Consider the following 27372-nt stretch of genomic DNA (forward strand, 5'->3'; position numbering starts at 1 on the left):
TTTAGAGAAGCCGCTGCATGCATGCAGTTTGACTTGATGTACAGTGTATACCTATAAATACACAAACATATAGGTATATATATATATTTGTATATTTACATATGTTTAAATATATATATATTTATATAAATGTGTATATATATAATACTGATATGCTATAACATTAAAGGCAGCTTTTCACAAGTAGAATGTTATGTCAAATACATACATTTATATCTATAATGCACATATACAGTATGTGTGTATATAGATATGTTATATATTACGCATTTATGTGTGTTTGTGTATAAAATTTATAAAATAAGCGTATGCCAATACAATGCAGTGAGATGCCCAAAGTAGAATATCACAAGTAGAATATTATGTCATTCATATATAATATCTATATACGAATCAATGGTGTGTGTGTGTTTGCTAATACAACGCAGTCAGATGTCCAATTAGCTAATTGTTAAGTTAAAATATCACAAGAAGAATATTTCATCAAATTTCCCAAATCAACTTGCTGCTAGATTTTCTTTTTATGAATGAATCAGGCTTAAACTGCAGCTCAGTATTTATTTGAACACATTCAAATACTATAATTCTGCTGCAGCTCAGAGACTCGTATTACATCTCCCTGCAGAGCACGGACACCTCTGTCCATCCTGACGATAATGTCCTGAACTGATGATGCAGTGACCACCCTGAGTGCACAGACCCCACTTACACGCAGGAAGTCGGTGCATTTTACGGCCCCTCTATTGACAGTTGGACGGATATGACAAAGTGCGGTGCTTGAGTAGAGGAAGTTTGATTCTCAGACACTTAGCTGAAGGAATTCATTGTGCTTTCTCCGCCGCTGTGGTCATTGAACAGCGGCGTGTTGTGTGGAGTGTAGCCAGTATGTGAGCCAAGCTCAGTTCTATCCAAATGTGCTTTTAAATTAAGTATATATATCATACTCCATATTCCACACACACCACTAATTAATACTTGTATTGAATATGTTTACATAATTGAAACGCTTAATATAGATTTATGAATTCATCTTTGGAACCCGCCAGCACCCGGAGAAAAAGAAAACAGTCGTACTGAAAACACCAAATGGTTATATTTCAACATACAGTTCAACCAACAACACATCGTATTTACAATTTTACAGTGAAGTAGACAAATTACCAGTAAACAGTTCAGCTCATTTCAAAATGCCGTTGTCTAGATGCACGAATACTTTTTTTTTTTAAACGTCAACATTATTAAAATGTAAAGCGATTACTGCAGTGCAAATATCCAGTATATTTTTTTTGAATGAGTAAGAAATCAGTTTGTGCCTCGTCAGACATCTCAGCGTGTTTTCACCTTCATCACTGTTAGTCGCTCCATCATCATCATCAGATTTCCACAGTAACGAATGGCCCTCTTTTATCCACGCTTGTACTATCGTAGATGAGGTGGAACCTCCACCTAGAAAATGACAATGGTACATTAGCTTTAAATTTCATAGATCATATTTGTGCCTTTTAAACAATATCATGGTGAGAGCAGATATAGAAATGAGAAGAATCAAAGAATCAATAGTTTTCCTAAAGACAAGTCAACTTTTGAGATCACGGCTTTGGACTGATACGAGTTTGGACTGATACACCCTTCGACATTGCGTCGTGATGTCGACAGATAAAGATTTTATCGGTGTGATTTGTCGCCTGTGTGTTTGTTGTGTGCTGTTGTGGTAACGTATCGTAGATGTCTTTATCAAAGCTCTGGTGAACAGCTTCTATAAATACCTGCACTAAGTGGCAGGAATTTCACAGCTAGGAGACCCCGCCATCTGAGGGCAGAGCTGATTTTCCACTCCAACCACGTAACAAGCCTTGCTAGCGCTTCAGCCGCGGTAATGTGCCGGGCGAAAAATAGCAAACACTCGATGTAACAATAGAGACATGCTCAGTTTTCAAGCAAGTCCGTCTGGTTTATTCTTCGTCTGATTGTCTGTGTTTTCAAGTATCTTCCGGTTTAGTGTGAGAATACTTGACATTTTCATTGGCCGTTTGTCTTTCTTTCCTGTGTCTCTCTGGCTGTAAAAGCTGGTGGTAGGCAGACAAAAGGCTGTGTAGAGACCCGATGACTCAGACACCAATGACTCTGTGTCATCCTCATCTAAATTCAACTTCCTACTCGCCACTTTGCCTCTAGAGGGACAGTTATTTTCCTTTAGCACTTTGCTGAACTGCTTGTGGAGGAGAAATGGTTCTCGCAGATGTTTTCTAAATAACCCAGCGTCAATCTGATGCAGTATTTAGGGAACAAAACCGGGGGCAAAATTGGGGGCTTAATTGAAACATAATTCGATCGTCCCAATTGTTCCACTCACCCGTTTCAGGTTGCACATGCTGTTGCTGCGGATGGACTCCATCAGCTGGTCGTGGGCTGACCTCAGTGGCGTGGAAGGCCGGCTGACCTCCTCCGCCCCCCTCCTCTCCAGCAACACGGGCCTCAGCGCGTTCTTCAGCTCCTTAAGGATGCTGCTGGTCTCGTCTTTCTGCTTGCCCTTCTTGCCTTTCTTCCCCTTGGCCTTCGTCGACTTCTTGCTGCCCGCCTCGTGCGCCTTGATGACCTCCGCGATCATCCTGGTGGGCTTCGTCTTCTCTTTCTGCGGGGGAGGCAGCGGTGGCGGGGGAGGTGGTGGAGGAGGAGGTGGTGGCGGAGGAGGAGGTGGAGCAGGTGGGGTCTGCTTCTTCGGCAGGTCACGACGGGGGAGTTTGGGTGAGGACCAAGGTGAGCTGTAGGGTGATGAACTAGGTGTTCCTCTCTAGATATAGAGACAGGGAAATAGATCAATTCAATCATTGACATCTTTCAGTCGGACCAGTTATAAATCTCGTTTTGGGGCAAAGTTACGTACTAGTGCAGTGGTCCGGGGGTTGACGGCTCCCTCTGTCCCCCCTTGTTGTCCCTGCTGCTGCTGCTGCTGCTGCTGCCTCTGCTCCTGAAGCCGTTTCTGTCTCTTGCGGTCCTGGTTCCTGGTGAGGATCCCAGTCATGCTCATCCTGGGACCAGGGAGGTTGAACTGGTATCCCAGCTTGATCAAGGTGCAGTTGTCCCTCAGAATCTTCACCATCTCCATCTCCACCTGTGGGACGAAGTTTCAGGAAGGAAGACAGGGTTACAGATGGGTTGTTTAGGTGAAGGAACCAAAGTAGAAGATCAGGGAAGAGAACCAACCTGTCCTCCACACATGTGTCTCTGGTTGTGGAACCGAAGCTCAGTCAGGGTGTTGTTTCCTGGAAGGGCTTGAACCAGCGCCATTACGCCCTTTCCAGTCACATAGTTGGACTCTATATTCAGGCTGGTGATGGACGAGTTCTCCCTCAGCATCTTAGCGGTGGCCAGGGCCACAGGGTCGTCGGCGTGAGTGTTCGCGAGGCTAAAGATCTGCACGTGTGTGTTGGACCGCAGGGCTTCAGCGAATCGGATTAGGGTGTCCTAAGAAGGAAATGAGAGCATATTGAATGCCGTTTGACCTGTTTACAACAAATATATATTTAGGAAGCGTAATAGTTCATTCAATGGGATGATGGATAAAGGACCATTGACTCTCCACCACCACCACTTAAAATATTCAACACTTCAGAAGGACCAGTGTTTATCAAGCCAACACAAGAGTTCTAGCTCTTTTGAGATGCAATCGTTACCCACAATACTAAATTGAGCACATTAAGCAATTAGCTGCAACTTACAAACTAAAACCACTTGCTCCATTTCAACAGTAACCTCAGAGGACACCGTGTTTTTGTTCATTTTCCAGTCACAGGAAGTGTTTGTATCATATGTGTACTGTAAGTGCGGTGTCCATTACTCAACCACAGTGAGATTCCTTGTTCTAAAATGAAAGTTGGCATACGGTCAAAAGTAACTCAACAGTGAGGAGCAGGATGCTAGCTAGCAGGAAGCTGTTTATCTCGGAGAGAACTCCACCATGTTGGAAACTGATAGCTATTACAGAAAAATGTAGAGCTTGTACCTTGTATGTTGGAATGAAGGAGGTCATAACTTTATTAGAAACTGTTAATATGTTAGATTTAATCATGTGATATCCACACAATTTGTAGTGTTTTTTCTAAGAGACACGTTAAAGCGTCCAATTTCTTGAAAAATGCAGTAGATTTGATTGTTTGATTTATTTACGATTTTTCTAAACTTCTAATTTAGCTACTGACATAACTTGGGTGGAAAATTTGCAAATGTTGCTAAAATATTAAACGTTCCCTCAAGTGACTGGTATTTTTTCCGTGACTAGTTTTACATTTTGTCTTGAAAGGCCTACTCGTCCGTGTTCGTACCTGTGAGATGTCTTCAATATTGTTGAGATTGACCTCTGTGAGTTCAGGATCGTCGCTCAGGACTCGTTGCAGAGCTTCGTCAACAACCGTCGGGTTTCCGGTCGCGTTGGTGTCAGCAGGTGGAGGGGGAGGAGTCAGTCTAACAGGCTCCACCCTCTGAGGTTTTAGTAGTTTTGCGGTTTCGGCCCATGACGTCCCAGAATCTTTTGAGGGTTCAAGTTTTGATTTATTTTCTTGTTCCTCCTCTTCCTCCTCCTCTTCCTCCTCCTCCTCCTCCTCCTCCTCCTCCTCTGTTGCAGCTTCCTCCTCTTCCTCACTGTCTTCTTCTTCTTCTTCTTCTTCTTCCTCTTCTTCTTCATCTTCATCATTCTGTTTTTCCTCCTCTTCTTCCTTCCTTTGATATTTTTTCTGTTCTTTCTCATTTTCATCATCTTTGTCATCCTCTGCTTCACTGTTTTCTTCTGTCACACACTCCTCGTCTTCCTCCTGTTCTTCATCCTGTATTTTAAAAGTGTTTGGAAATGCAATATTGTTATTATGAGTACCTTTTTTTCTTTAAAACGTATGGAACAAACACATATTGTAAAATAACAGATGGTTTTAAGGAAGCTGTGGGTATTTGGTATAATTTTACTTCCTATTAGTTCTCTAAACAACTTCTTACTTTTAGCTTTTTTTGTTAATCTGTCCTGAATTCCATCTGATACAACTTCAAACAAGCTGACACGGCCTCTGGCACATTTCGCAAATGCCAAGCAAATCTAATTAAACACCATCACTGACCAGTTTGGGGCTTCCTCCACCTATTTCGTCCTCCAGCAGTCTACGTGTCTCGCTTTCCCAGTACTTCATGAGGGCCTCTCTGCTGAAGGTGCCCGTCGAGGTCTTGTCCGTCTGGTCTCTCTGCCTGAGTCCGATGGGCACGTTGGCGTCAGGATCGATGTCCGCCAGCTCCTTTTCCAGCTCGGCAATCTCCTCGGGGCTGAGGGAAGCCAGAAGCTCGTCCTCGTCAACATCTTCGTATTTGCTCAGCTCTCGTCTGTATCCGAAACAACTCATGGCCAAAGCGGGAGCCGCACAGACCAGTAAGAATCACTTTGAGATAACACAGATAGACCGGTTTTGGAGTCGCATGTGACCCAGAGTTTACCCCAAAATAAAGGAGAAATATTGGGATAGAGAATCCAACAAGAGACGAGATCCGTTGTGAGGCGGCTGGTGAGCCAAGGACATAAGTCCAATAAGTCCAGTCAAGGAGATCTTTTCCAGGGAAGGTGTTTGGACGTTCGCGCTCTAGCTGGGTGCTTGTGATGATGAGCATCCACTCCTGTCTCAACCCGATCTGTCCTGACTGCCTGTTTCGCTGTGAGGAAGAACCTTTGTGTGTGTGTCAGTGTCCTCTCCTCTCTAATCTCCCCAGCTGCTGTTCAGGCCTTAAGAGAGGGATCAGAGGGGAACATAGCGAAGTGCGGGCCCCATGATGCAGCGTCTTTTTTGGGAGGCAGTGCTCTGAGAGACAGAGCCACAAAAAGCATGTGAGCTCAGACACTGTGAGGCCTGTCAACGTAGCAGTCTGTCACCGCGGCCTGAGCGGCTTTGTTCGTGGCCAAAAAAGACCAACTGGACCCAACGGACACACAGAACAAGAAAGATAAACAGAGATAATGTGTCATCCCCAAATATCGACACAGGCTCATTCTCCGCATGTCCAATAGTCCAGAGGTGTTGGCTCATCTTCCATTCTTAATGTCAACTAATCTGGATGGTGATAAAAATCATATCACTGTGGAGATAGAACATTTGGAGGCAGGGACAAGGAAGACAGGAAGTGCTGACTGATTTATTGATGTGAAGTTGTTTTTTAACCTGGTGATTAAATGTACTCTACACAACTTCAAGACCAAGGTATGAGCTTAGATATTTATAGTTTTTCTTTGTAGTTTTTGTTTTTATTTTTGACGTGAGTGGGATTAACCAACACATAACCTCTAATGTGGACAAGAATATAGCTTATTGGGTTTTTTGCCCAACGTAGCTCAGGGGATGGTCAACTCATAGTCTGTGTATAAAGATGGACGACGCGTCTCCACATGCGGATACAGGGCCGCCATCTTGTGCTTTTGATGTATATTTGAAGAAGAGTCTACTCAGGGTGATCTTGATGTGGAGCCACAGTATCGAGGTCTCGCTGATACACACACTCGACCAATCATGAGTCAGTCTCAGCTGTCAATCATCACGTTTCACCCTGTTGTAATAGCATCAAAAAAACGAATTAAAAACCTCATTAGAAAAATTTACTCTTGAACAAACAGAGTGGTTAGAACTACCTAAAATGACAGAAACCATTTTTACGTGTGCTTTTTAGTTTGGTACATGTCCCATCCACTTACAAGGAGGAGGCAGGGTTCATGATCTATACTGCAGCCAGCCACCAGGGGGCGATTGAGATGCTTTGGCGTCACTTTTGTGGAGCTGTCATGTCCATACTTATATACAGTCTGTGTGTCACCTGGTCGCCCCTCCACTTTGGTCCAGACTACAAATATTTCTGGATTGTCATAAAGTTAAATGTTCCACAAAGGCTGAATCTTACAGATTTACCTTTAAAGCCACAGAGAAGTTAACATCTGTGTTTTTAAGTGACCCCCTCAGCCGGATAGAATTGAACAATCGCTTTTTATCTCCTTTGTTTATGACCGGACTTCCAAAAGTTATCACGTTCCTCGGCCTTTGCTGTAGATCTGGTCGAGAACAGATTTCTACTCATCTGGAAGTTATTTACACGCAGACCTGCCATGTGGTTAACACTGTATTACTCATGTACACACAGACGCAACACAAGTACATGCTTTCCAAACGCAGACACATGAGCTGCATACATACATACCTCATCATCTGGGTCATCGCTCCACATCGCCTCCAGAGAACATAACGAAAGAATTATACAGATATTGTTCCAGGCATTTATAGCTGTGTTTGTCCTGATCTGCTGTTGAGGGATGAATAATGGTCAGAGATCTTTTACAGAATAGTTGTTTTAATACAGAATGAAAAATGAAACATATTGCTGCTCTGGTGAATTCAGCCATTTTTATTACAAAATAGAAGAAAAAACATTTTTATTTTCAAATCTCATATTACATAATTCATACAGTGAATTTGTAGCTTATATCTTTCCAAAACATTTTACACCTCATCTATACAGGAATAAATAATGCATTTTATAGCTGACGACATGTGATATGATATATGACATATTCACTAGATGGGTAGAAATGAGATATTCTAACATATAAAAGATATTCCAGTTAAAACTATTTACGAGTGCTTTGTTAATATGAGTTGTTCACGTAGAGGAGAGGTCAGCGTACAGGTCGTACTCTCTGTAGGTCAGGAAGCTCTTCAGTCTCGGAGGAAAAGGAGCAGCAGCCATGGCTTTGGGGTCGTTCAGCGCCCTGAGGCTCATGTGACGTCTGATCACCAATCGACACAAGTGCTGCAAGGAGCGAGGTTTGCCTTGGGACACACACACATATAAACATATAACCTCCAGTTGTATGTAAAGTCAAATTTACAATATGTATGTTTGTTTTATTTTACTCAGTATGTCAGAGATCTCATCCCACTCTGGCCTCCTCTCCAGGATGCGTCTGAGGTCCGGACAGATCCTGACGTAGTCGACGTAGTCCAGGAGCATCCTCACCACGCTGCCCGCCAGGTGTGTGAGCCACGACACCGACACAAACTCACAGAACTGAAAAAGCAAAAAATAAGTAAACTGGATTATTTTTAACGGCTCATTTATTATCCGACGGGCTTAATGACTTGATGAAAAAAGGTGTCTTTCTTTGTATTGCTCTTACTGGGACCACAGTAGGTTGACTGTAAATTTGGTAGACTTGGTTATGGAGGTCAATCCAGGTACTGTCCATTTCTTCACCGTCGGCATGGCAACACTGGAAACACCTAGCAGGGGCGGTGTAGCAGAGACGTATTGTTGTAATCGTATTTTGTACATGACCGCTTTTCACGTTGAATCCAAGTTAAAACTCAAATTAAATCAATACAATTTTAATTGATTTGACAGAAGCTCTACGTACTTGTCAGCGCGGTATCCGCTGTTGAGCAGCAGCCGCAGCATGACCTGGTTCCTGAGGCAGTACTGCAGGGCTGTGGGAAACACTGTGTTACTGATCACCCTGAAGTAACAGTTCACCTCGGCTCCGTAGGACAGCAGCAGCTGCACCAGCTCGTACCTGCACAGAAAAGGTTACAGCGACAACGACATCAACCTTGCTACCACATATCAATGAATAAACACTTGCACACCAAGCACCTCTCGGCTCGTATAGCGACCAGGATGCATTGCAGCGGGTCCAGGTCGGTTCTCGCTCCAGCCGCCAGCAACATCTCAGCACAGGTCATGTCATCGTTGGAGACGGCGAAGTACAGAGGCGTCTTCCTGAGGTCCCCGTAGTTCTCTGAAACGAGATTTACACAAGATAAGTTGCTTAAAGCTTTTGCAAAAGATTAGGAATTCAAATTATTTAAATGAATTAATTCATTTAACAGGAACAATGTTTTTCGTGTGTTTAAGAAAGTGATTGATGCCTGACGTTTGCCATATTTTTCACACTTGAAAGTCTTTGCCACTGGTTTGAATGTAGCTTTAGCTTATTATCTGCAATTAGCTTCACCTTTTCGGGACCCCCTGGTTTACACTTATTACCATATGTAGCTAGAATGGCACTCAATAGAGCACACACCTCCACCAAGGTCCAACAGACTCCTTAAATTTAATCAAGCTGCATCAGAATTTACACCCTCATAGATATCATTCCTCTGATTATGCTGCATTTTTCTCATCAAAATCCGGGAACTTTTCCCATTGAAATTGGTGAAAATGTCCCAAACTCAAAATTCCTGTATCCTTTGTCCAGATCCAAGCAAAAATGTAATGATTTCCTTCTTGGCTCATGTCCCATCCCTCCACAAGGTTTTGTGGAAATTTGTGAAGTATCTTTTATGTAATGCTGTTCACAAACAAATAAACAAAAAATTACTATTGTGCGTACGCTCCCCGTTTTAAGAGAAATGTCTTGCCTGCATTAGTACATGTATGTGTCCAGAGATCCGGCCCTGCATGTATTCATCAATACACTTCCTGACCCATACCAGAGATGTGCGTGTGCAGCAGGGCGCTGACATCATATCCTCTCTGTATGAGCAGCTCCAGACACTCAACCTGTCCCCCGTCAGCTGCTGAGTGGACGGGGCTCTGGCCTGAGAGACGGATCGCTCGCTTTGTGGTGATGGGGATGAGAGTCCTCAGGGCTCTGCAGCGAGAGAGAGAGAGAGAGGGAGGAGGGGGCGGGTAGAAACAGTGAAAATGCGAAGGGGAAGAAAACAGGACATAGAGAAAAATGTTCATTAGACTGTGGTTTGATGGGAGTGAAAAACAGCGATCAACAGAAGGCTCTTTGTGGAAATGAGTGGAGTGAAAACACTGCCGAGCTGTGAGGTGGAGACGGACATGTTCTCGAAATTCATGTTAATTTGTCTTGGGCAATTTCTTTCTTTCGGGCCTTCACGACTGCGTTGAGCTTTTGGCATGAGAATATGGCCAGATTTGATTGTGTCAGGGTGACTGACTGTTCTTTTGGTGCGTGCACAGTCACACAGCTTCAGAAAATAAAGGTTAACTCGCAGTATGTGTCCTTCGTATGCGGCTCTGTGGATGGGCAGCTGGCAGGCATAGCTGGCCACATTCGGGTTGGCTCCGTGCTGCAGGAGCAGCTTGATGCAGTCCAGGTTTCCAGATCCCGACGCATCATACAGAACCGTGTCTCCGTTGCTGGCCTGGGCGTTCACGTCGCCACCTAGTGGAGGACAGGGACAATACAGCCGGGTCTTGACGTGTACGCTGTGCACACAGTGGGTTTCTTGACAGCGTTTGAGCACGTTTACCGTTCTGTATGAGCAGGTCCAACGCTTCAGTGTTGCCGTATTCAGCCGCAACCCCCAGAGGTGTCACCCCGTGTCCGTCTCGGCCCGTCACTTTGGCTCCGTGTCGAAGCAGCAGCGCCAGGATGGCTGGACAACCCACCTGGAGGAGGCGAGGAAACAAGGAAGGATAGAGGAGCTGAAGACAAGAGAAAGTGTTGTCTTCTGATTTTGACATGTGTAGCCGCCATTTATGCCTCGTAATCACCTTTGCAGCTTCATGGATGGCCGTGCACTTAGTGAGACACATCTGCTCCACATAGGCCCCTCCCATGATGAGGGATAGAGCCATGTCATATGACCTTTCTCTCACGGCTGCAAGATGTACAGAATACAGAGAAAACATACTTATGAAGGATTTTTGATTAAAAACTTTTAGGCTAAAGGTCAAAGCAGTTTTCAATCTTTGCAATTCTTATGTCAGCATGCTAACAATGCTGGCTTTTGATGTAATTTGGCACCAGAGTCTGCAGAGTAGTGATCTTGGTGTGGAGCCACAGTATCGAGCTCCCAACAACACATGTGCTCCACCAATCAGGAGTCAGTCTTAACTGTCAATCATTACGTTTCACCACATTTTTATAACATCAAATAACTATTTAAAATGTATCCCCAAAAAATGTGCCCTTGAACATACATCAGTGTGATAAGAACTATCCACGTCCAATTCATTAACATGGAGGAGGCGGGGTTTATGACCTGTACAGCAGCCAGCCACCAGGTGGCGATTGAGATGCTTTGGCATCACTTTGGGGAGCTGTCATGTCGTCCATCTTTATGATTATCTTAGTTTTGTTGTATGTAGTCATGTTGGTATGCTAATAGTTGATAATATGGTAACAACTAAATACGCTGAGTTTGTGACTGATGTATGAGCGTTGGCTACGTGTGTGGGTGTGGGTGTGGGTGTGGCTGGGTGTGGGTGTGTGTGTGTCCACCAATGAGCAGAGGAGACTCGTTCCTGCTGTTGGTGCTGTGTGGTGAGGCTCCGTGCTGCAGCAGCATCCTGACGTTTTCCACCAGGCCGGCCTCCGCCGCCAGAGTCAGAGCCGTGTCCCCGTCCTGCGTCTGCTCCTCCAGGGTCAGCTCTGTGGAGGTCACCACCACTGTGAACACACCATCATATGTTAAAGATACACTCCACATCTCCGGGCTCTTCCCTTTACACTTTACACCCCCAGCCTGTTGCACTGAGCTCTCACCCTGCAGCAGCGCATCCAGGATCTCAGGCTGCGGCTGCACAGCTGCTACGTGCAGAGGCAGCCGGGCCCTGCTGTCGCTCACTCTGAAGGCAGACACGCAGCCTGACAGCTCCTGCAGTGCACACACATCACCTGTGGAGAACAAACCAAGACCACATACAGAACACACACAAACACACACACACACAAACACATTTGCTATATGTATGCTCAACAGTGATTTCATGCACATACACTCGCAAGAACATGAATTTACTTTACTTTTGTTAATCTCTAGGTGCTTCTACCTTATGCAACTTAACATAGTGTCACCTGTTATTGTTTTACCCTAACAGCAGATGCAGATATAGTTTTTAGCCCCAACAAGGAAAGAAAGAGGAAGAATTGAAATAGGAAGCTTGCCTTTATAAATGGCCGACATTATCTTCACAAAGTCTTCACTGTTTGGTTCTTTCCTGATGAGCAAGAGAAGAAAAGTGGATCAAATTAAAGATTTTACTGCAGAAACACAATGAAACAGAGTCAAAACAGTGTTGGGGCTGTTTTCAAGCAATTAAGCAAAAAGTGCAACATTAAAAGACTGCAAGAGTTGTAAATGATGAAAAACATACATAAAACATATAGAGGTATGCTTATACACATAAAAAGATAAAAACTCTATAATAATAACTCTTAATAACTCAGTGACAGTAATAAAGATTGAAGAAGAAGTACTTTTCATGGGTTTGGACTCCTACCTGTGTGTTTGTACTGAACATGGCAGCTTGAAGGCATCTTGAACGCTCTCTTGAATGGCAAACTCAATCAGCTCCTCATTTATACCTTCTCGCTCCGAGTCGTCCATTTCTATTATGACGGGCAGTAAAATATGTTTCCAGGTTTAAAGTTTCAACTTTATCTATATCTGTCCAGCTGTATCTGTAAAACACACAGTGGAACGAACTTGCGTTTCTCAGAAACACACAGTTAAAAAACAACACAAAAAACACATAATTAAAGGCACAATAGATACTTTGGTGCAACAGTAGGTGTAGCTTGTTTGGGACTGTGTAAATTAAGCAGTTTTATGGCCTGCGGGGAAAAGCTGCCACTCTGGCTCTTTTTCTTTTGACGTCAACACTGAGCTTCCTGAATGATTTCTCATCATTAAAAAGGAGTTTTGCTACATGTGCGGGCAGATTTTACTCGTTAAATTCAACATGTCTGCATTGTGGGTGCCTTGTCTGGTCCTGCAGACGTGCAACTTGTTTATCAGTGACTGACATCTGGCAGCGTTCACGCTTGAAATGCCGTCACATGTGAGTAAATCAGTATGTGCGCTCGCATCTGATTGGATCCCAGAAATGAAGTGATATTTTTGATATTAGTCCGATCGTTTTCCTCTCACCTGTTCACGTGACAGTGTTCTGTTGAACGCTCCAACTTGCAGACTGTTTTTGTTTTTGCAGCGTCCTGAGTCCTCTGGGTTATATTTAGTCGTGACCTGCTGTGGAGTGTGGACGACCTGACTCAGCTCAGAGTGTGTCTGTCACACGCTCAGCTCCAGCAAACCAAGCACCCCCCCCCCCCCCCCCCTAGTAGCTCCACTTTGTTTCATCATACTCAAACAAAACACACGTTACATGTTTGCAGAACGTTACATGTCCAAGATCTTCTCATGTTACGTTCCCGTACGAGTAACCATTGTGTAACTCATCTGCCCCTTTGTGCATCCTCTGTGACTGCCATTGATTTGATAATGGAAATCAATTATGGATAATAGCTTTTGCTTGGATTCACTTCATCAATGTAAGTCACGAGGAGATTATGCAACAGGAATTCTTCACATCTGCACACACACACTGAACAGAAAGGTCTTCTCTGAGCTGCAACAATAGGAAATAATGAAATATAAATAGCAACAATGAAGTTTGAGCACAAATCCTCCACCAGAGATTGTGTTATTTTCCACTTTCCGAACACCAGCTTGCAGAATAACCTCGGCATATTGTGAAATATTTCCCTCGAGAGAATGAGTGCCCACTTTCTCCTGACGAACAAATTGATACGTGGGAGTTATGGAAAAGGGGAAAAAAATGCTCTCAGACAGCGTCAGCCTGTGACACAGTGACTCAGCCTGTAGGCGGCCTCTCTCCGCCGCGTCAGAAGACTGCACCGATGTGTCTGGAGTGAAAGCACACTGCCAGCCCATCCGCAAGTTTCACTACACGCTGGGACACTAAACACACACACACACACTCTCTCTCACACACACTCACACACAGAGAGGGAGAGATGAGCTCTGCCTTTGAAAGAGAAACACTGACTTTCATCCACTGGATTTGAGCAACCGCACTTTTTTTGCTCCATATGAGGAAGAAAGTAAGTAACAGAATTTATTGTTTGTGTTTATACAGTTGGTTTACTTTTTTAATTTTTCTAATTTACAAATGTCTTCTCGTGTGCTGTTTGATATTATGTAGTATACTTACTATTAGCTGAAAAAGTACACCGATATTTATGAACTCTTACCTTAAAATAACATTCCTGTAGTATTTATAGTGGGGTTCAGTATCTATTAAAGGTGTCGAAATGAAGAACACACCCTTAATGAGTAACATTACTGCTGGTATTTAATGAGAGCAGCGGTCTGTGGTAACTGCTTCACATCCTGCTGCTCGATATATTGAATAAGGAAGATCAGCATGTGTTTCCCTCCCAGGAATCAAACTGCAGGTTCACTTCATTCTGCTGTGAGATGATATCTTAAGAGAATGAATTGGATTTTTAAGGGAAACTTGCTCATTGTGTAGTTGTTGGTTTAATGTCTTTGAAGAGTCTCTTCACTTGTCACTAAAACGTTCTTAGTTACTCAGTATTATATAGTATTATAGAGAAATAGTTTATATTTTGGATTAGGGCTGCTACTAATGTGTCACTGCCCAGGGTTATGTCTTAACATTGCCAGTTTTGTCTTATTAATGGTTCAATACTGAAAGATTTTCAGTTAACTGTCATAAAATCAAGCATAAAACAACAAATATTCACAAGTGAGAAGCTGGAACCAGAAGATACTTGATATTTTTAGCTCAGAAAATGACCAGAACGATTAATTGATTATCGAAATAGAAGCAGATTAATTTAGTCTTGTTTGACTTATTGATTAATTGACTAATCAATGCAGCTCTGTTTGAGATTTGCTGGGATACTAATGGAGGAAATCTGATACTGAGCTCTTGGGAAACGTAACATCAAACCAATGTGAAGAAAGATTTTGCACAATACTGTAAATTGAAGGCTGTATTATGAAGAAGAGAAATATATGATACATTACTGCATACACTGTGCGAGTGTTTCTGCAGTTTTGTCTTCAGTTGTTTCTCAGTGATTATTGGTTAAATATCATGTATTAACTGATTCTTATGATGCACACATACACCAGTACATCTACTCCTAGAGTTTAATTTTGCGATGTCCCCCCCCCACCAGGACTTTCATCCTTTTCCTTTTCAACACAATAAATACACAAAGATCATCAAAAGACATTATCAAAAATCATTATTTTAACAGCCGATATGTTTAGGAAATGCATCGGAAACCTCATCCTGCCTGGGCAGGGAAAGTAATTCAGCTGTCCAACGTCTGTTTGGAAATTCAATATTGGTTTTAAAAAATTTGCATAAAATTGTATTTGCTGAGAGGTGGTAAAGTTTGATCTAAAAAATAATAATAAACCAAGGTCCTCTTGATGTGGAAAAATTTAAAAGCTAATTACTGTAGCTAATGCATGGAAAAGATTTATTTTTTCAATGCACCTAACCATTGCGGCACACTGGCCTTCATCAGGGTGACTAACCTTACCGTCGTTCACTTGAGCAAGGCACTGTGGGTGTCAGTGAGAGTCCTCAGGAAAAAAAACATTGCCTATGGTCATTGTTACGGTATAAAAAATACAATGGACTTTATCTCATATATAAAAACACTGTGTGATGTTTTTAATGCTTCACCTCCTGCAGATCTTGAAAGCACCTTGTCTCCTCTTGAGTCTGTTCACAAGTTTGAATCTCTGCTCTGGAAAATTCGGGACGCCGATAACTGATGATGTGAGCAAGCTGGCGTTACTGGTGAGCTAACAGAGTTATAGACACTACAGTATGTATTGCTGTCACATGATCTATGTTGCTGAAATCAGATTGTAAAAAAATCTTTCTCTGTCATGTTTTCCATCGTAGAAGCAGAATATCCCGTCCGATTATGAAATTCCTGTTAGTTACATTCCCAAAGAAGTGGTAGGTATGAAGCTGTGACAGCAGAACTGGCATGAACCTGTTAAATGGAGATGACACTTTAATATCTGACTCTTTTCATTCCTCGGTGTCCAGGCTGGCACGTGCTGGGTGGTGTTAAACATCTATCCTCTAGAGCAAAGTCTTCGGAAGCTGGCCGGCATGTTCGGGGCCATCTCCTCCAACAAGGAAAACATCATCGTCTTCATCGCGATGCTGAAGAGCTTACGCTTCACCTTCGACCACGAGGAGCTGGTGAGTCATCTGCAGCTTGATTTAGACTTGTGTATTTTGCGTATTTAATTCTATAAATGAGTTACGTCTGAGATCTCTTGTGGTCTGGTTCCCACCAGGAAACCACCATGCAAGTCTTCCAGTGTCACTACAGGGAAGGGAGCCTAATGTCTGGACTTTACTTCGACTACATCAAAGACATTTTACAAGCCGCGGCTCAGGGGACATCCGGCTTCTTGTGCAAGCCGCCACCACCGTGTCTCAGTCCACGTGTCCCACCAGGTACGCCATTCATTCCATCAATCAATCAATCAAATGTTATTTGTATAGCCCATATTCACAAATCACAATTTGTCTCATAGGGCTTTAACATGGTGTGCCATCCTCTGTTCGTAACCCTCAACAAGAGTAAGGAAAAACTACGAAAAACCCCTTTTAACAGGGTAAAAAGTACGTAGAAACCTCAGAGAGAGCCACATGTGAGGGATCCCTCTCCCAGGGCGGACAGAAGTGCAATAGATGTCAAGTGTAAAGGAGAACATCACCAAGATAAGGGTTTTAGCAGCATTGATAAGAATAAACACTTTGTAGCATAACTGAAGGTCAATGAATTGATAGATTATTGTCAGTAACAGTCGAGTATCCGAGGAGAAATACTCCTGCATTAGTGATTTCTGATTTACAATTGATGCCTCAAAAATTAAAGCAGCTTAGTAGCCGAGAGAAGACACTGATTTAGGGGTCACCGAATTAAAACCATATACTTTGGATAAAGAAAATTATATGATCTAAAGAGAAGTTTCATAAAGCCACTTGGCAAAGCCTTTTTATGTCAATCAACATCTCAAGAGGGAAGTAATGTGAATAAAGAAAACGTCTAAACTGGTCCAACCGGAATCCTCTTCACTGGTTCAATAAACAAACGTCAAGTGTTTCTGACTTCCTACTTTCAGATTTCTGAGGTGTAACTATGTATTCAGTTAAATTTCAAAAAAATATTTTCTTTCCCCAGGGGGTCAGGAAGACGCACGACAATACAGCTGGTCCAAGAGAACGCCCGTGCTCCTGGCTCTCATCCCCTTCATAGCCTGCGTTGTTCTCATAGTGTGGCAGGTAAATACATGAACCGTCACACTTTCACCTTTTAACGCTGTGTGTATTTACCACTTTACAAGAAATATAGAAACATGGAGAGATTGTTTTGAGAACGTTCAAAGAGAATCATCATTAGGATACATTTTACCCAGTATTTTGTTTTATGAAGAAATACCTTCAAAATATGATGAAAATACCCGTGCTCGTTAGAAAGTGTGTAACACAAACGACTAAAGCTGATTTCACACACGTCCAAACATTTTCCAAAACTTTTCCGGAAGGTCTGCATGAGAGAACGCAAATGTCCAAGATCCTGATATTTTTGATAAACCTTTCCTGCAAGTAAAATGTCCGAGTGAGCCCATGTGAGAAAACAGCAGGGGAAATTCAGGGCAAGAGAGTGAGCGTGTCCGTGACGTTTATAACAGCTGACGGATGTAAAACTGAAAGACATCTCGGGACGTAAAAGAGTCGTCATACTCATAGAAGAAGCGGACAATGTTAGAAAATTATTACCATAACAAAAGTACAGTTACAGCTTTACTGCGAACACTGTAGCTGTAACACAATCATCCTATTATTCAAACTAACAACTGAATGTATGTATGAAAGGTCAGTAATGTCAAACCCAGAGGAAATTAATAGTTTCTATAGGACGATAAGCATTTACTTTTATTTTTATTATCAGCACTTGTCAGCAAGTGTTTTATGTTTCCGCCGCTTCTAGGATGAAAAATTCTCTCGGGGTCCATTTTATTATTATTTATTCAGAGAAGCTGCCCCTCTGGGTATATCCCATAAACTGTATACACCCTAAACTATAGTGGCTTGCTTGCTTTTTCTAACGTTATACATTATGAGAAGCCTCCACCACATTGACTCTTGTGCATCTCGCGGTCTCTGTGGGTCAGTCTTATAAAACCTGCATGATAATGCGCCTTTGTTTCAGTCAGCACTTCCAGGAAGTCCAATCTTGTAAAGTTAATAACCGCTCATCAAATATTCAGCAGTACTTTGAGGCTCAGTTATTACCTAATGTAAGGATGTTCGCTTTGGAGATTTATAATGCCGTGTGTCCGTCATACAAAACAGGATAGAAGAGTCATTTTCTATTTTTCCATTTTTTATTTTAATTTTTTAGGTCAAGTCTGGAAGGCGCTTACCAATGTGCAACACCGAAAATAACCCAACGCCATCTTCTGACACGATCCCCAGTGTGTCTGTCTCCATCCCGCTTCAAACACTCACCCACGCTGCCGACACTCAGCCAGCGGGGGAGGCGATGCCCGAGCATGAGAGTGGATGAAGCACGGAATTAAGAAGAGAAGGAAAAACTCTCTGCAGGTTGTCCTGTTCTTGGCAGGAGCCTGCTGGATGTGAACGAGTGTGGTCTGACACTCTTCCTCCTGCTTTCACTCATTTGAGAGAGCGGCCATGATAGAAACTCACCTGCTGCGAAGGAGGAAGGGCAAACTTCCCTCAGGCATTTCTAACATCTAACCAAGCAAAGAGACGCACAGGTTATCTGCCAACATGGCTGGTGAAGTGTATCGTCTTGCCTTGGCCGGCGTTTATCAGCAGGCGACTGGCTTCGTTAGAGCTGATCACGTTGATTTATTTTACTTTCCCTGCCACTCTGCACTGGTGCCATTCAGAGGGATCACCAGGTTCAAGCTTAAAGCTGCAATCAATCATCAGAGATCAAAATGATATGACACTATTCTGAGGACATTTCTTTCCGCGATGATACACCTGTCATCAACTTGTTGGCCGCATCCTGCTCCTGTTTCCTGGTTCCTGCAGAAATGCATTAGGGGAATAGGCAAAGAGCCACATTCCTACCAAACCAGTCTTTAGTAAAACAATTGAATTGCAGCAGCAGCTTGTCTTGTACTTCTGTGATCTGTGATCTGTCACAAGATGTGAACCTGCTAGTCGCAAACAACACGCTAGAGCAACTCAACAAGCGTCCCACTTTGTGAGTCAAAGATCTGACCAGATGGCAGATAGCCATCGCCAGGGGCACTTTCAATCCCGTCATTGTATCTCGAAGCTGTTGCCCAGTGATCTATAGCTGCTGCTCGGCCTCCGCGAGTGTGTTAGAGTTTTTAATGTCTCATTCACTGAGTCAATCCCCGTTCAGTCATTGGAACATGAGTGTGATTACGCTCGTACTGTACATGACAGAGAGAGTGGGGAGCGAGAGACGTGCCGGGCGGGATGAGAGAGAGTGAGGGAGATAGGGATAGATAGATTAGTGGATGGGATGAGCTCAGCGTCGAGCATAAGGAGCGCTTGTTCTCGCCACAAAAGAACTGGCCGTAGGCAGGAGGAAATGCCAGTTACAAACACGACTGATGTCGGCAGATCCCCTATGAATCAACAGGCGAAGAATCCCTCCAGACCGCAGGCTATGTGGCCTCATCTGCAGAGGATGGTTAGTATTTCAATAACAATTTTCTGTGTTCGAGTGATTTACTTCCAAAACACAATCAATGAAACGCGGAAAGATTTACCTTCATTCCAACTGTTTTCCTGCTGCGGACAAAGTTCTACGAGTTCTACTGTTGTTTCTCATCTTCTCAGTGACCAACCTGTGTGATTTTCATTTTTGTAATTTTGTGAAAATGTGCATTTGTGAAATGTTTAACTTATTTTGTTACACGATACTAAATGATTGTGATTAACATCTTCAATAATAATGCAGAGGAGGTAGACAGAATACTGTGAACGCTCAGGGAAAATGCAGTATTACTGTGAAGTAAAATATGTCAGGGCAAATATTTCTACAATTGTGGGTTGTGTCGTAAATGCCAATAGATGCATTCATCGACCCCCCCCCCCCCCCCCCCGTCCCCGTCTTTATATCTGTCACATATTTCAACTTCTGACTCCTTTCTCTTCACTTTATCCTGGTTTCTGTGACTTTTACATACACTTTAATATTTCCTATTATTGTGAAAACTCACAAGGAAAAGTGTTCATTGTTGTTTGTTCTATGGCTAATTAGGATTTAGATTTGTAACAGCTTATAACTAATTATAGCTTTGGTCAAATTCCTTTTTTTAATGAAATGTTGACATTATTTTGTGTACTCCCTGCTGATGGCCTATGAGCAAAACTACTTTGTCAGTGTTATATATGTATTTGTCAATAATATAAAGATATATATATATATAGAAATGTCATGTTATTACTATTGGAGAAATTTTGCATCACAAAAAGTCTGAATCTGTTTTTATATATATTTCTAATAATGAGTATGTTATTGAATAGAACAGCAGAAAATAGTTAATAAACAATAAATAAAAATAATAAACCAAAAGTGTCCATGCAGAGCATTGTGGGGTTTTTGACTATTTGACCTTATACGGGATAAAAAAAAGAGAGACACATTCACTAACAGAGATATTTGATATTTATTTATGAATTAAACCAGTGGCTATCAAACCACCAGACCCCACAGTTTCCTGTCACTCATTAATAATCATAGGGAAGCAATTAATTGAAGAAAAAAAAAGGGTCCAAATTCCGTGGTTGTGAGGTAAAGGTCAACACGACAGCATCATGCAAACTTTTCTGTCTATTTTTCATAACATATTAATACATATTTAACATATTAATGCAACTTGGTGTCACTTTATATTTTCCTCTGCTCATCCATGCTTCCTGGCATGCGAACCACTGGATTACACTAATATGACAAGATAAGATAAGATAAGATTCCTTTATTGGTCCCGCAACAGGAAAATTTACTGTGTTGCAGCAGAAAAGAGGAGACTCAGTAAAGTAATTAATAAGTAAACATGCAATACAAACACAAGGAAAATATAAAAAGTATATATACAATGTAAACAGAATATATACAGTGAAACGTATAACACATGACATTAATGCCAATACCGACATCAATAAAATTTGTAGTAATAAAGCTGTGTTGATGGTTTGAATGTTGAACTCTATTGTTGTGATTGGACATTTGACTTTATTACAATGTTACAGTTTTATTAAAAATAGGAAGGATGTAGACGTGAGTAAATAAAAACAAAACCATTCAACAAGGCAACATATAATTATTAAACATTTGACTAAATGGTAAATATTAACTACTACATATTATACTATATGATGATTTTACACACACACAATCATTACATTACAACTTTAGGTCCCTCAACTCAACATTTCAAAATACGGTGCTTTTATTTTATACAGCTACATCCGCCGGAAGCTTTTGGACTTTTGTTTTGGAAAGCCGCTGCCCAGCGGTCGCCATTATTCTTCCTGGCTTGACGTAGCGAAGAAAGACGGTTAAATCCTTTTTAACGTTATAATTCGGTGTGAGCGATATCACGGCGAACGTCCACGGTGCCGCGGGCTGGTTGACATGTGTTAGCGCCACTTCCTGTTCACGCGATGGAGAAACGCTCCGATACAGCAGGTAAGTTGCTAAGCTAACGCTAGCCAGCTAACGGCAGCCGCCGCCGGGAGAGCGGTGGAGGAAATAAGATGCAACATGTGCGATCATCGGTGAATGAGACACCTCCGCTGGCTCGTAGCCGCTGATCTGCGAGAATACAGCCGAGTCTGTGCGGTTATATCCGGGCTAAGTGTGTGTGTGGTAGTTAGCGAGCTAGCTTTAGCTTTGATTTCAAATGAAATCCTGGTGCTTCCGGATGCACCGAATCATAAGCTTCTCTGACTCCACATGCAGCCGAGCACTGTGCTTCTGCGGGTGTTTGAGAGTTTTACTCGAGCTCTGCTGCAGATTGGCGCTCATTCTCTACACGACTGCACGCGCACACGCGACGTGCACACTTTCTAAACCCTTTGCAGGGGATCGAACCGCGACGTTTAGCACAGCAGCGCCCCCTACAGCAGCCCGTTGTTCCACCTGCACAACCAAAGCTGCTGATGGGAGTTTGCGTTGAGCACAGATCAACCCCAACATCACACCACTGATAGAGGGAAGACTTACTGTGTGGATGAGCCTGGACTGTAAACACACAACATATACAGTCAATATAAAGTAACGTGTATAAACATTAAAAGTGTTGCGGATTTAATAAAAGATCAATAAACCTATAAAATATCTCTTATATATTTAAGAAGACGTCCTCCATGAAACATCTAGAACCAAAAATCTTGTCTGGTTTAATTGTTGTCAGTTAAGGGGTCCTTGATTTAAAAGACTCAGACATTTAGGTTTTACTTTTGTTTTATATCTTTCCACATGTAATTTGTTGAAGGAGAATTGTCTACAAATCCTCCAGGGGCTTGAAAAGTGGCAGAAAATGACAGGAAATCATTGAATATGCATTAGTTCATACAAGTAGACTAGGAAGACCAGGAACATGTTCTCAAAGTCTGAGTTATTATAAGACAAGATATATAAAAGAGAGAATCACCCATAAGGATAATTTATACACAATATAAAAGGCCTCAATACTTAAAATATTAACTCGACCCAGTTTAAACAGGTAATTCATATGGACTCTATTGGTTTGTTAGGGAAAGTGATTTTCTCATAAATGAATGTTTTTGTCTCGACAGGGGCTGGAGGTGCCCTGCCCCTCACCTCCCTCCGCTTGATGGCCTCCCCCCTGCAGCTGACGTACTCGTACCTGTGGCAGGTCATTCGACAGCGGAACGTGAAGCAGTACGGCAAGGTGGAGGAGTTTGTGACCATGGTGACGCAGACGGTTCCCGAGCTGATGGGCTTCAAGCAGACTGCCCAGCTCATCCTGGGGTTGAGAGCGAGGGTGAGCGCCCAACATGCGACAATACAATGGATAGAGATCAAAACCAAGGATCAGTAATTTGTGCAGGAAGAGACGTATAGTCTGGCGGCTGTCTGGTCCTGGCACTCCATTCCTCAGACAGTTTATCTAAGCCCCATATCCCCCCCCCCCATCACTCTCAGCCTTTGATGCTGCGCGCCCTCCAGGCTTCTAAAATCACATTCCTGATTTGTCTCTTAATGATATTGACACCTCACTGATGTTAATGAACTCCATGTGTTGGGTATTAAAAAACACTTGTGTCGAGCGCTAAGAGAGTCTTTGAAATTGTCTCTTACTCCCATCTCTCTTTAATTGATTGTTTTTTTGGGGGGATTAAGAGAAGAATTTATTATTTAGAAAAACCGTAAAACAATACTGTGTGATCTTTATTTTGAGCTGTTACACTATTTGTTTTTTTAAAGCTTTTGATTCTTCTGATTTCTTTTCTTGGGCTGTAGATCATTTTGGACTTGCTTCACAAAGAGGGTCCACCGGATACCCGAGCCATTCAAATTCTTATCAACAAGTTGAAGGTCTCTTCTTCGGGGGTAAGACTGCAGAAACCATGTATTCAAGAGATACATGAACAGTTGTACCAGCTTTATGACGGATTGAAACTAGAATCAAATCTGAACTGTGTTGCAGAAGGAGACAGAAGTGGAGAAATGTCAAACCAACTTCTTGGTGCTGGTCCAGAGTCTGCTGAAAAACCCTGCTGAAAGGAAGCGCTTCTTTCAGGTACCCACATTCAGTCATCCGTTCCTTTTAGATGTGGTGACAGAAGCTGTGTGGCTGTACTTAAACAACCAGCATCACAGCACGCACGCATCTGCTCAGATTTCACACTCGTTCCATTGTCTGTCAAGGGAAGTAGAAAAACATGCAAATAAATGTCACAACAAGAGTTCAGCTGCATTAAAACACAGCACGTGTTGATAATGACAAATTACATTCATTTATCCCTCATACTAAGTGTTCAGCGTTGTCGTGTTTGACACTTTGTTCTCTCTGCAGGAAGTGTTTCCTGTTCAGTACGGCACAAAGTTTGACACAGCGCTGCAGGCTCTGACCGCAGGCCTGGTGTGCAAGCTGGAGCAGCTCCTTCCTGTTCCCAATCTGACCCAGGTATGCACACATACTGTCACTGGATTTTAACAACAGTTACTCTGATGCTGTTAAAGCAGGATAAGTTACTTCCACGCAGACAGGAACAGTCTCACTATAATTGATCTTATTTAACAAGCTTTATAGTATCTGGATTAAATGTCTACAAACAATTATTATAAATTACTGTCAGACTTTGCTTTACATTTCTTAACTTTGCTGGAATGCAGCATCAAACTTATTTACCATGTAGATACAGTTTAAATAAATTGAATATGCTATGAATTTAATTGCAGACGTTTTACATCTTTTCAGAAGCTTGATTCAGGATTTCATTTCTTATATATTGCACATAGGTTAGCATAAAAGAACTGGGGACAACTTTCTGAAAAGACACCATGTGCATTCATTTTAAACAAAGATACTTGATGTCAGACAGTGGAAACAGAATCGTGTGATCGAACCTAAGAGTCTGTTCTGCAAATGCATTTCAATTTCTTGCCTCTCGACTTCAGCTCGGTACCATGATCTCATCCGATCCCGGCCTCCTGGAGGCGTGTGGAGGCTTCATCCCCGACACCAAGGACCTGAAGACGCTCCTCCTACACCAGCAGGCCAAAGGACTCCTTGGTGTTAAAGGTAAACTTTAGGTGGTTTGTATTAAGATGTGATGAAATACAGGAAACAAGACGTGACATATTTATGATCTTATACCAAAAGTCTTTTAACAAGGTAGACAAGATGTGTATTTGAACTGTTAAACATTTAAAAAGAAATTCACTAAGATTTTTAATTTTTGCGCAGCTACCATCTCTTCATCAGTGGGCGACTGCGTACTCTCTTCACTCGCCTTTCGGCCCAAACCAGTGGAGCCACCGCCACCACCACCACCACCTCCACCAGCAGAATCACCGAAACCATTACAGGTCACCCTCATGGACACGAGCCCAGCCTCCCTTAGTGACACCGAAGACTTGGGAGTGATGTCAGAGGACGCGGACAGCCCAGGAACCCCCGCTGCTAGACGACAGCTAAGAGGGCGACACAGTGAGAAAACCAGCAGGTGCAGCGCTGCGAAGGAAAGTGTCACAAAATTAGCTCAGAGGGAGAATCTGGCGCAGGAGAAGAGTTCCACGCAGGAAGAGTCTCCCACGACCGAACAGAGCACAGCAGAAGACGGAGCAACAGCAACAGCAACATCAGAGAAACCAGAGCCACAACAGTTGCCGTTGAAAACAATCCCTTTCAAGGTAGTTCCGATTAAAACTCCCTCCGCCTTACAGAACACAGGCAGTGCGGGAACGAAAGATGGTCAAAAGCCCCAGACTCAGAGAGTCACGCTGCATCAGTGGGTGTCGCAGATCGCCACTAATTCTCTCTCACTTCCAGCGTTGCCACCGCTTCCCCCAGCCAGTCTGGGTGGAGGATATGGCATAAGACCGAGGAAAAAGCAAATCAGGCCGTCATCTGACAGATTTACCTGCAGCGTGTGTGATAAGAGCTTCCCTTATCAGTCCAAGCTAATGGACCACGAGCGCATTCACACCGGAGAGAAGCCCTTCATGTGCACGGCGTGCCACAAAAGTTTCCGAACACAGGCGTTCCTCAACAACCACCTGAAGACCCACAGCACGGCGCGTCCCTACGCTTGCGGCCAGTGCGGCAAGTGTTACACGAAGCTGCAGAGCTTGACGAAGCACATCCTCGCCCACAATGGCCAAAAGCCCTTCTACTGCAACATCTGCAACAAGGGCTTCACGCAGTCCACCTACTTCAAAAGACACATGGAGTGCCACACCAGCCAGGTGACGTTCCCCTGCAAGCACTGCAACAAGAACTTCCCGACAGCCTTCAAGCTGACGAACCACGAGCGCTGGCACACCAGGGATCGCCCCCACATGTGCGAGCGCTGCGGCAAGAGATTCCTCGTTCCCAGCTTGCTGAAGAGACACATGGGCTACCACATCGGCGACCGCCAGTATCTCTGCTCCCAGTGCGGCAAGACCTTCGTCTATTTGTCCGACCTGAAGAGGCACCAGCAGGACCACGTGCCCAAAGCGAAGATCCCGTGCCCGATCTGCCAAAAGAAGTTCTCCAGCAAGTACTGCCTGAGGGTGCACCTGAGGATTCACACCAGAGAGAGGCCCTACCGGTGCTCCATATGCGACAAGAGCTTCACTCAGGTGGGGAATCTGAAGGTTCACATCCGCCTGCACAGCAACGAGCGACCCTTCAGCTGCGACGTGTGTGGGAAAACCTACAAGCTGGCGTCCCATCTGAACGTCCACAAAAGGACTCACACGTGCAAGAAGCCCTGGACGTGTGACACGTGCGGGAAGGGATTCTCCGTCCCCGGCCTCCTGAAGAAGCACGAGCAGCTGCATACGAGGGAGGCGAACCCCGACTTCGCCGGCAAGCGCAGGCACAGGGCTAAGCACAAGAAGCACTCCCTGAAGAGGAAGTACGACGAGGAAGACGAGGGCAGTGATGATTATTAAACGACGCCTCTGATCAGTGGTGAGGCTGAAGTCTCTAAAATGTCCAGACGGCTACTGCGCAAGTTAATCTTTAAATCATGTGATTGTCATTGTGGTGGCGATCTGAGTCGTCACCGTGAAAACACATTTTGACTGATATCCTTTTTTATCATGGAATTTAAAATAAACCCTCCGAGTCTCTACTAATTATGTCCAGTGTTTAAATGTATAACAGAGCAAATCCTCATATAATGAGTTACTCAAAGTTGTCACATTTACGGAACAATAAGGTAGTAATAGAGTATTTTGATCATTTTCAGATCTATTTTAGAGAATTGTTGATTATTATTATGACAGAGAAAGAAATGTTTTGTTTTTTTCAAGCGTCACTTTTCTAGAGGCTACCTTAAGCATTTAAAAAAAAAATTGGTAAATCAAGGAATTCAATGCATGTCACTGTCAATCATTTGTCTGCTGTGTAAGGAAATGTGGTCACTTGGAAACATTCAACTTTGTTACAGTATCCTTGTGCCTCAAAGCCACGTACTTTTATATTTAACCATGAAATGTAATCGTTACAACTGCTTCTGCTTTTGTGTTAGACTGAAAATAGGCTGATTTGTGTTTGTAAGCATCTTTTTATCCAGCGGTATATATGCGGTTGTGTTGCTCTTACGGTGTCGAATTAAGACAAAGGGTTGAGCACAAGAATCATTTAACATTGTGTAAAGTGTGCCGTGAAGCTTCATCTTTCCTTTACTTAAGCTATTGTGAGCAGCCTTGTATCAGCATCTTTAGTTTTTGATGTTTTACAGAAAAATAAATACTCTTTGTAAAAAGGCATCGTCTTACTGGTTTGTTAAATTGTGAAACTCTGGACCAAA

General features: G+C 43.1%; 4 protein-coding genes across 6 annotated transcripts; 2 read left to right on the forward strand and 2 right to left on the reverse strand.

Annotated features, from left to right (window-relative positions):
• Positions 1-963: 963 nt before the first annotated feature.
• Positions 964-5883, reverse strand: lmod2b (leiomodin 2 (cardiac) b). Of its 2 annotated transcripts, none has more exons than XM_034578276.1 (6): positions 5106-5883; positions 4323-4826; positions 3205-3465; positions 2885-3112; positions 2354-2791; positions 964-1446 (listed from the first exon to the last, which is right to left on the reverse strand). In XM_034578276.1, exons 1-6 carry the CDS (start codon positions 5379-5381, stop codon positions 1420-1422), a joined length of 1734 nt encoding a protein of 577 aa, XP_034434167.1. In that variant the 5' UTR covers positions 5382-5883; the 3' UTR covers positions 964-1419. The 2 variants fall into 2 exon arrangements, with proteins under 2 accessions (XP_034434167.1, XP_034434168.1); XM_034578277.1 differs by having other exon boundaries at positions 4323-4820; positions 5106-5881.
• Positions 5884-7619: 1736 nt separating this feature from the next.
• Positions 7620-15504, reverse strand: asb15b (ankyrin repeat and SOCS box containing 15b). 2 transcript variants are annotated; one of them, XM_034578780.1, is made up of 14 exons: positions 15371-15504; positions 12268-12376; positions 11933-11985; positions 11531-11662; positions 11267-11434; positions 10537-10643; positions 10293-10431; positions 10033-10204; positions 9501-9661; positions 8662-8806; positions 8426-8581; positions 8189-8291; positions 7926-8079; positions 7620-7841 (listed from the first exon to the last, which is right to left on the reverse strand). In XM_034578780.1, the coding sequence occupies exons 2-14, from the start codon at positions 12372-12374 to the stop codon at positions 7672-7674; spliced, it is 1767 nt and encodes a 588-aa protein (XP_034434671.1). In that variant the 5' UTR covers positions 12375-12376; positions 15371-15504; the 3' UTR covers positions 7620-7671. The 2 variants fall into 2 exon arrangements, with proteins under 2 accessions (XP_034434671.1, XP_034434670.1); XM_034578779.1 differs by lacking the exon at positions 15371-15504 and adding an exon at positions 12918-13034.
• LOC117757547 lies at positions 13621-20096 on the forward strand. Its single transcript, XM_034578781.1, has 7 exons — positions 13621-13891; positions 15526-15633; positions 15742-15798; positions 15892-16050; positions 16149-16311; positions 17042-17142; positions 18266-20096. The coding sequence occupies exons 1-7, from the start codon at positions 13880-13882 to the stop codon at positions 18428-18430; spliced, it is 765 nt and encodes a 254-aa protein (XP_034434672.1). The 5' UTR covers positions 13621-13879; the 3' UTR covers positions 18431-20096.
• Positions 20097-21359: 1263 nt separating this feature from the next.
• si:dkey-14d8.1 (zinc finger protein 768) lies at positions 21360-27329 on the forward strand. Its single transcript, XM_034578724.1, has 7 exons — positions 21360-21565; positions 22678-22886; positions 23366-23455; positions 23553-23645; positions 23922-24032; positions 24527-24650; positions 24816-27329. Exons 1-7 carry the CDS (start codon positions 21541-21543, stop codon positions 26507-26509), a joined length of 2346 nt encoding a protein of 781 aa, XP_034434615.1. The 5' UTR covers positions 21360-21540; the 3' UTR covers positions 26510-27329.
• The last annotated feature ends 43 nt before the right edge of the window (positions 27330-27372 follow it).

Source organism: Hippoglossus hippoglossus, chromosome 23 (assembly GCF_009819705.1).
Source record: "Hippoglossus hippoglossus isolate fHipHip1 chromosome 23, fHipHip1.pri, whole genome shotgun sequence".
NCBI lineage: Eukaryota > Metazoa > Chordata > Actinopteri > Pleuronectiformes > Pleuronectidae > Hippoglossus > Hippoglossus hippoglossus.

Bases quoted from the DNA above. Each gene is read 5' to 3' on its own strand.
- lmod2b (XM_034578276.1), bottom strand. From the start codon at position 5,381: ATGAGTTGTTTCGGATACAGACGAGAGCTGAGCAAATACGAAGATGTT. The intron at 3,113-3,204 runs GTTGGTTCTCTT...TTCGTCCCACAG, and splicing joins GACACATGTGTGGAGGACAG to GTGGAGATGGAGATGGTGAA. The intron at 2,792-2,884 runs GTACGTAACTTT...CTCTATATCTAG, and splicing joins ACCCCCGGACCACTGCACTA to AGAGGAACACCTAGTTCATC.
- asb15b (XM_034578780.1), bottom strand. From the start codon at position 12,374: ATGGACGACTCGGAGCGAGAAGGTATAAATGAGGAGCTGATTGAGTTT. The intron at 10,644-11,266 runs GTGGACACACAC...TACATCTTGCAG, and splicing joins CGAGTCTCCTCTGCTCATTG to CCGTGAGAGAAAGGTCATAT. The intron at 7,842-7,925 runs GTAAAATAAAAC...GTGTGTCCCAAG, and splicing joins TGAGATCTCTGACATACTGA to GCAAACCTCGCTCCTTGCAG.
- LOC117757547 (XM_034578781.1), top strand. The intron at 16,051-16,148 runs GTGAGTCATCTG...GGTTCCCACCAG, and splicing joins CCTTCGACCACGAGGAGCTG to GAAACCACCATGCAAGTCTT. The intron at 17,143-18,265 runs GTAAATACATGA...TTAATTTTTTAG, and splicing joins TTGTTCTCATAGTGTGGCAG to GTCAAGTCTGGAAGGCGCTT.
- si:dkey-14d8.1 (XM_034578724.1), top strand. From the start codon at position 21,541: ATGGAGAAACGCTCCGATACAGCAG. The intron at 21,566-22,677 runs GTAAGTTGCTAA...TTGTCTCGACAG, and splicing joins GAAACGCTCCGATACAGCAG to GGGCTGGAGGTGCCCTGCCC. The intron at 23,456-23,552 runs GTAAGACTGCAG...ACTGTGTTGCAG, and splicing joins TGAAGGTCTCTTCTTCGGGG to AAGGAGACAGAAGTGGAGAA.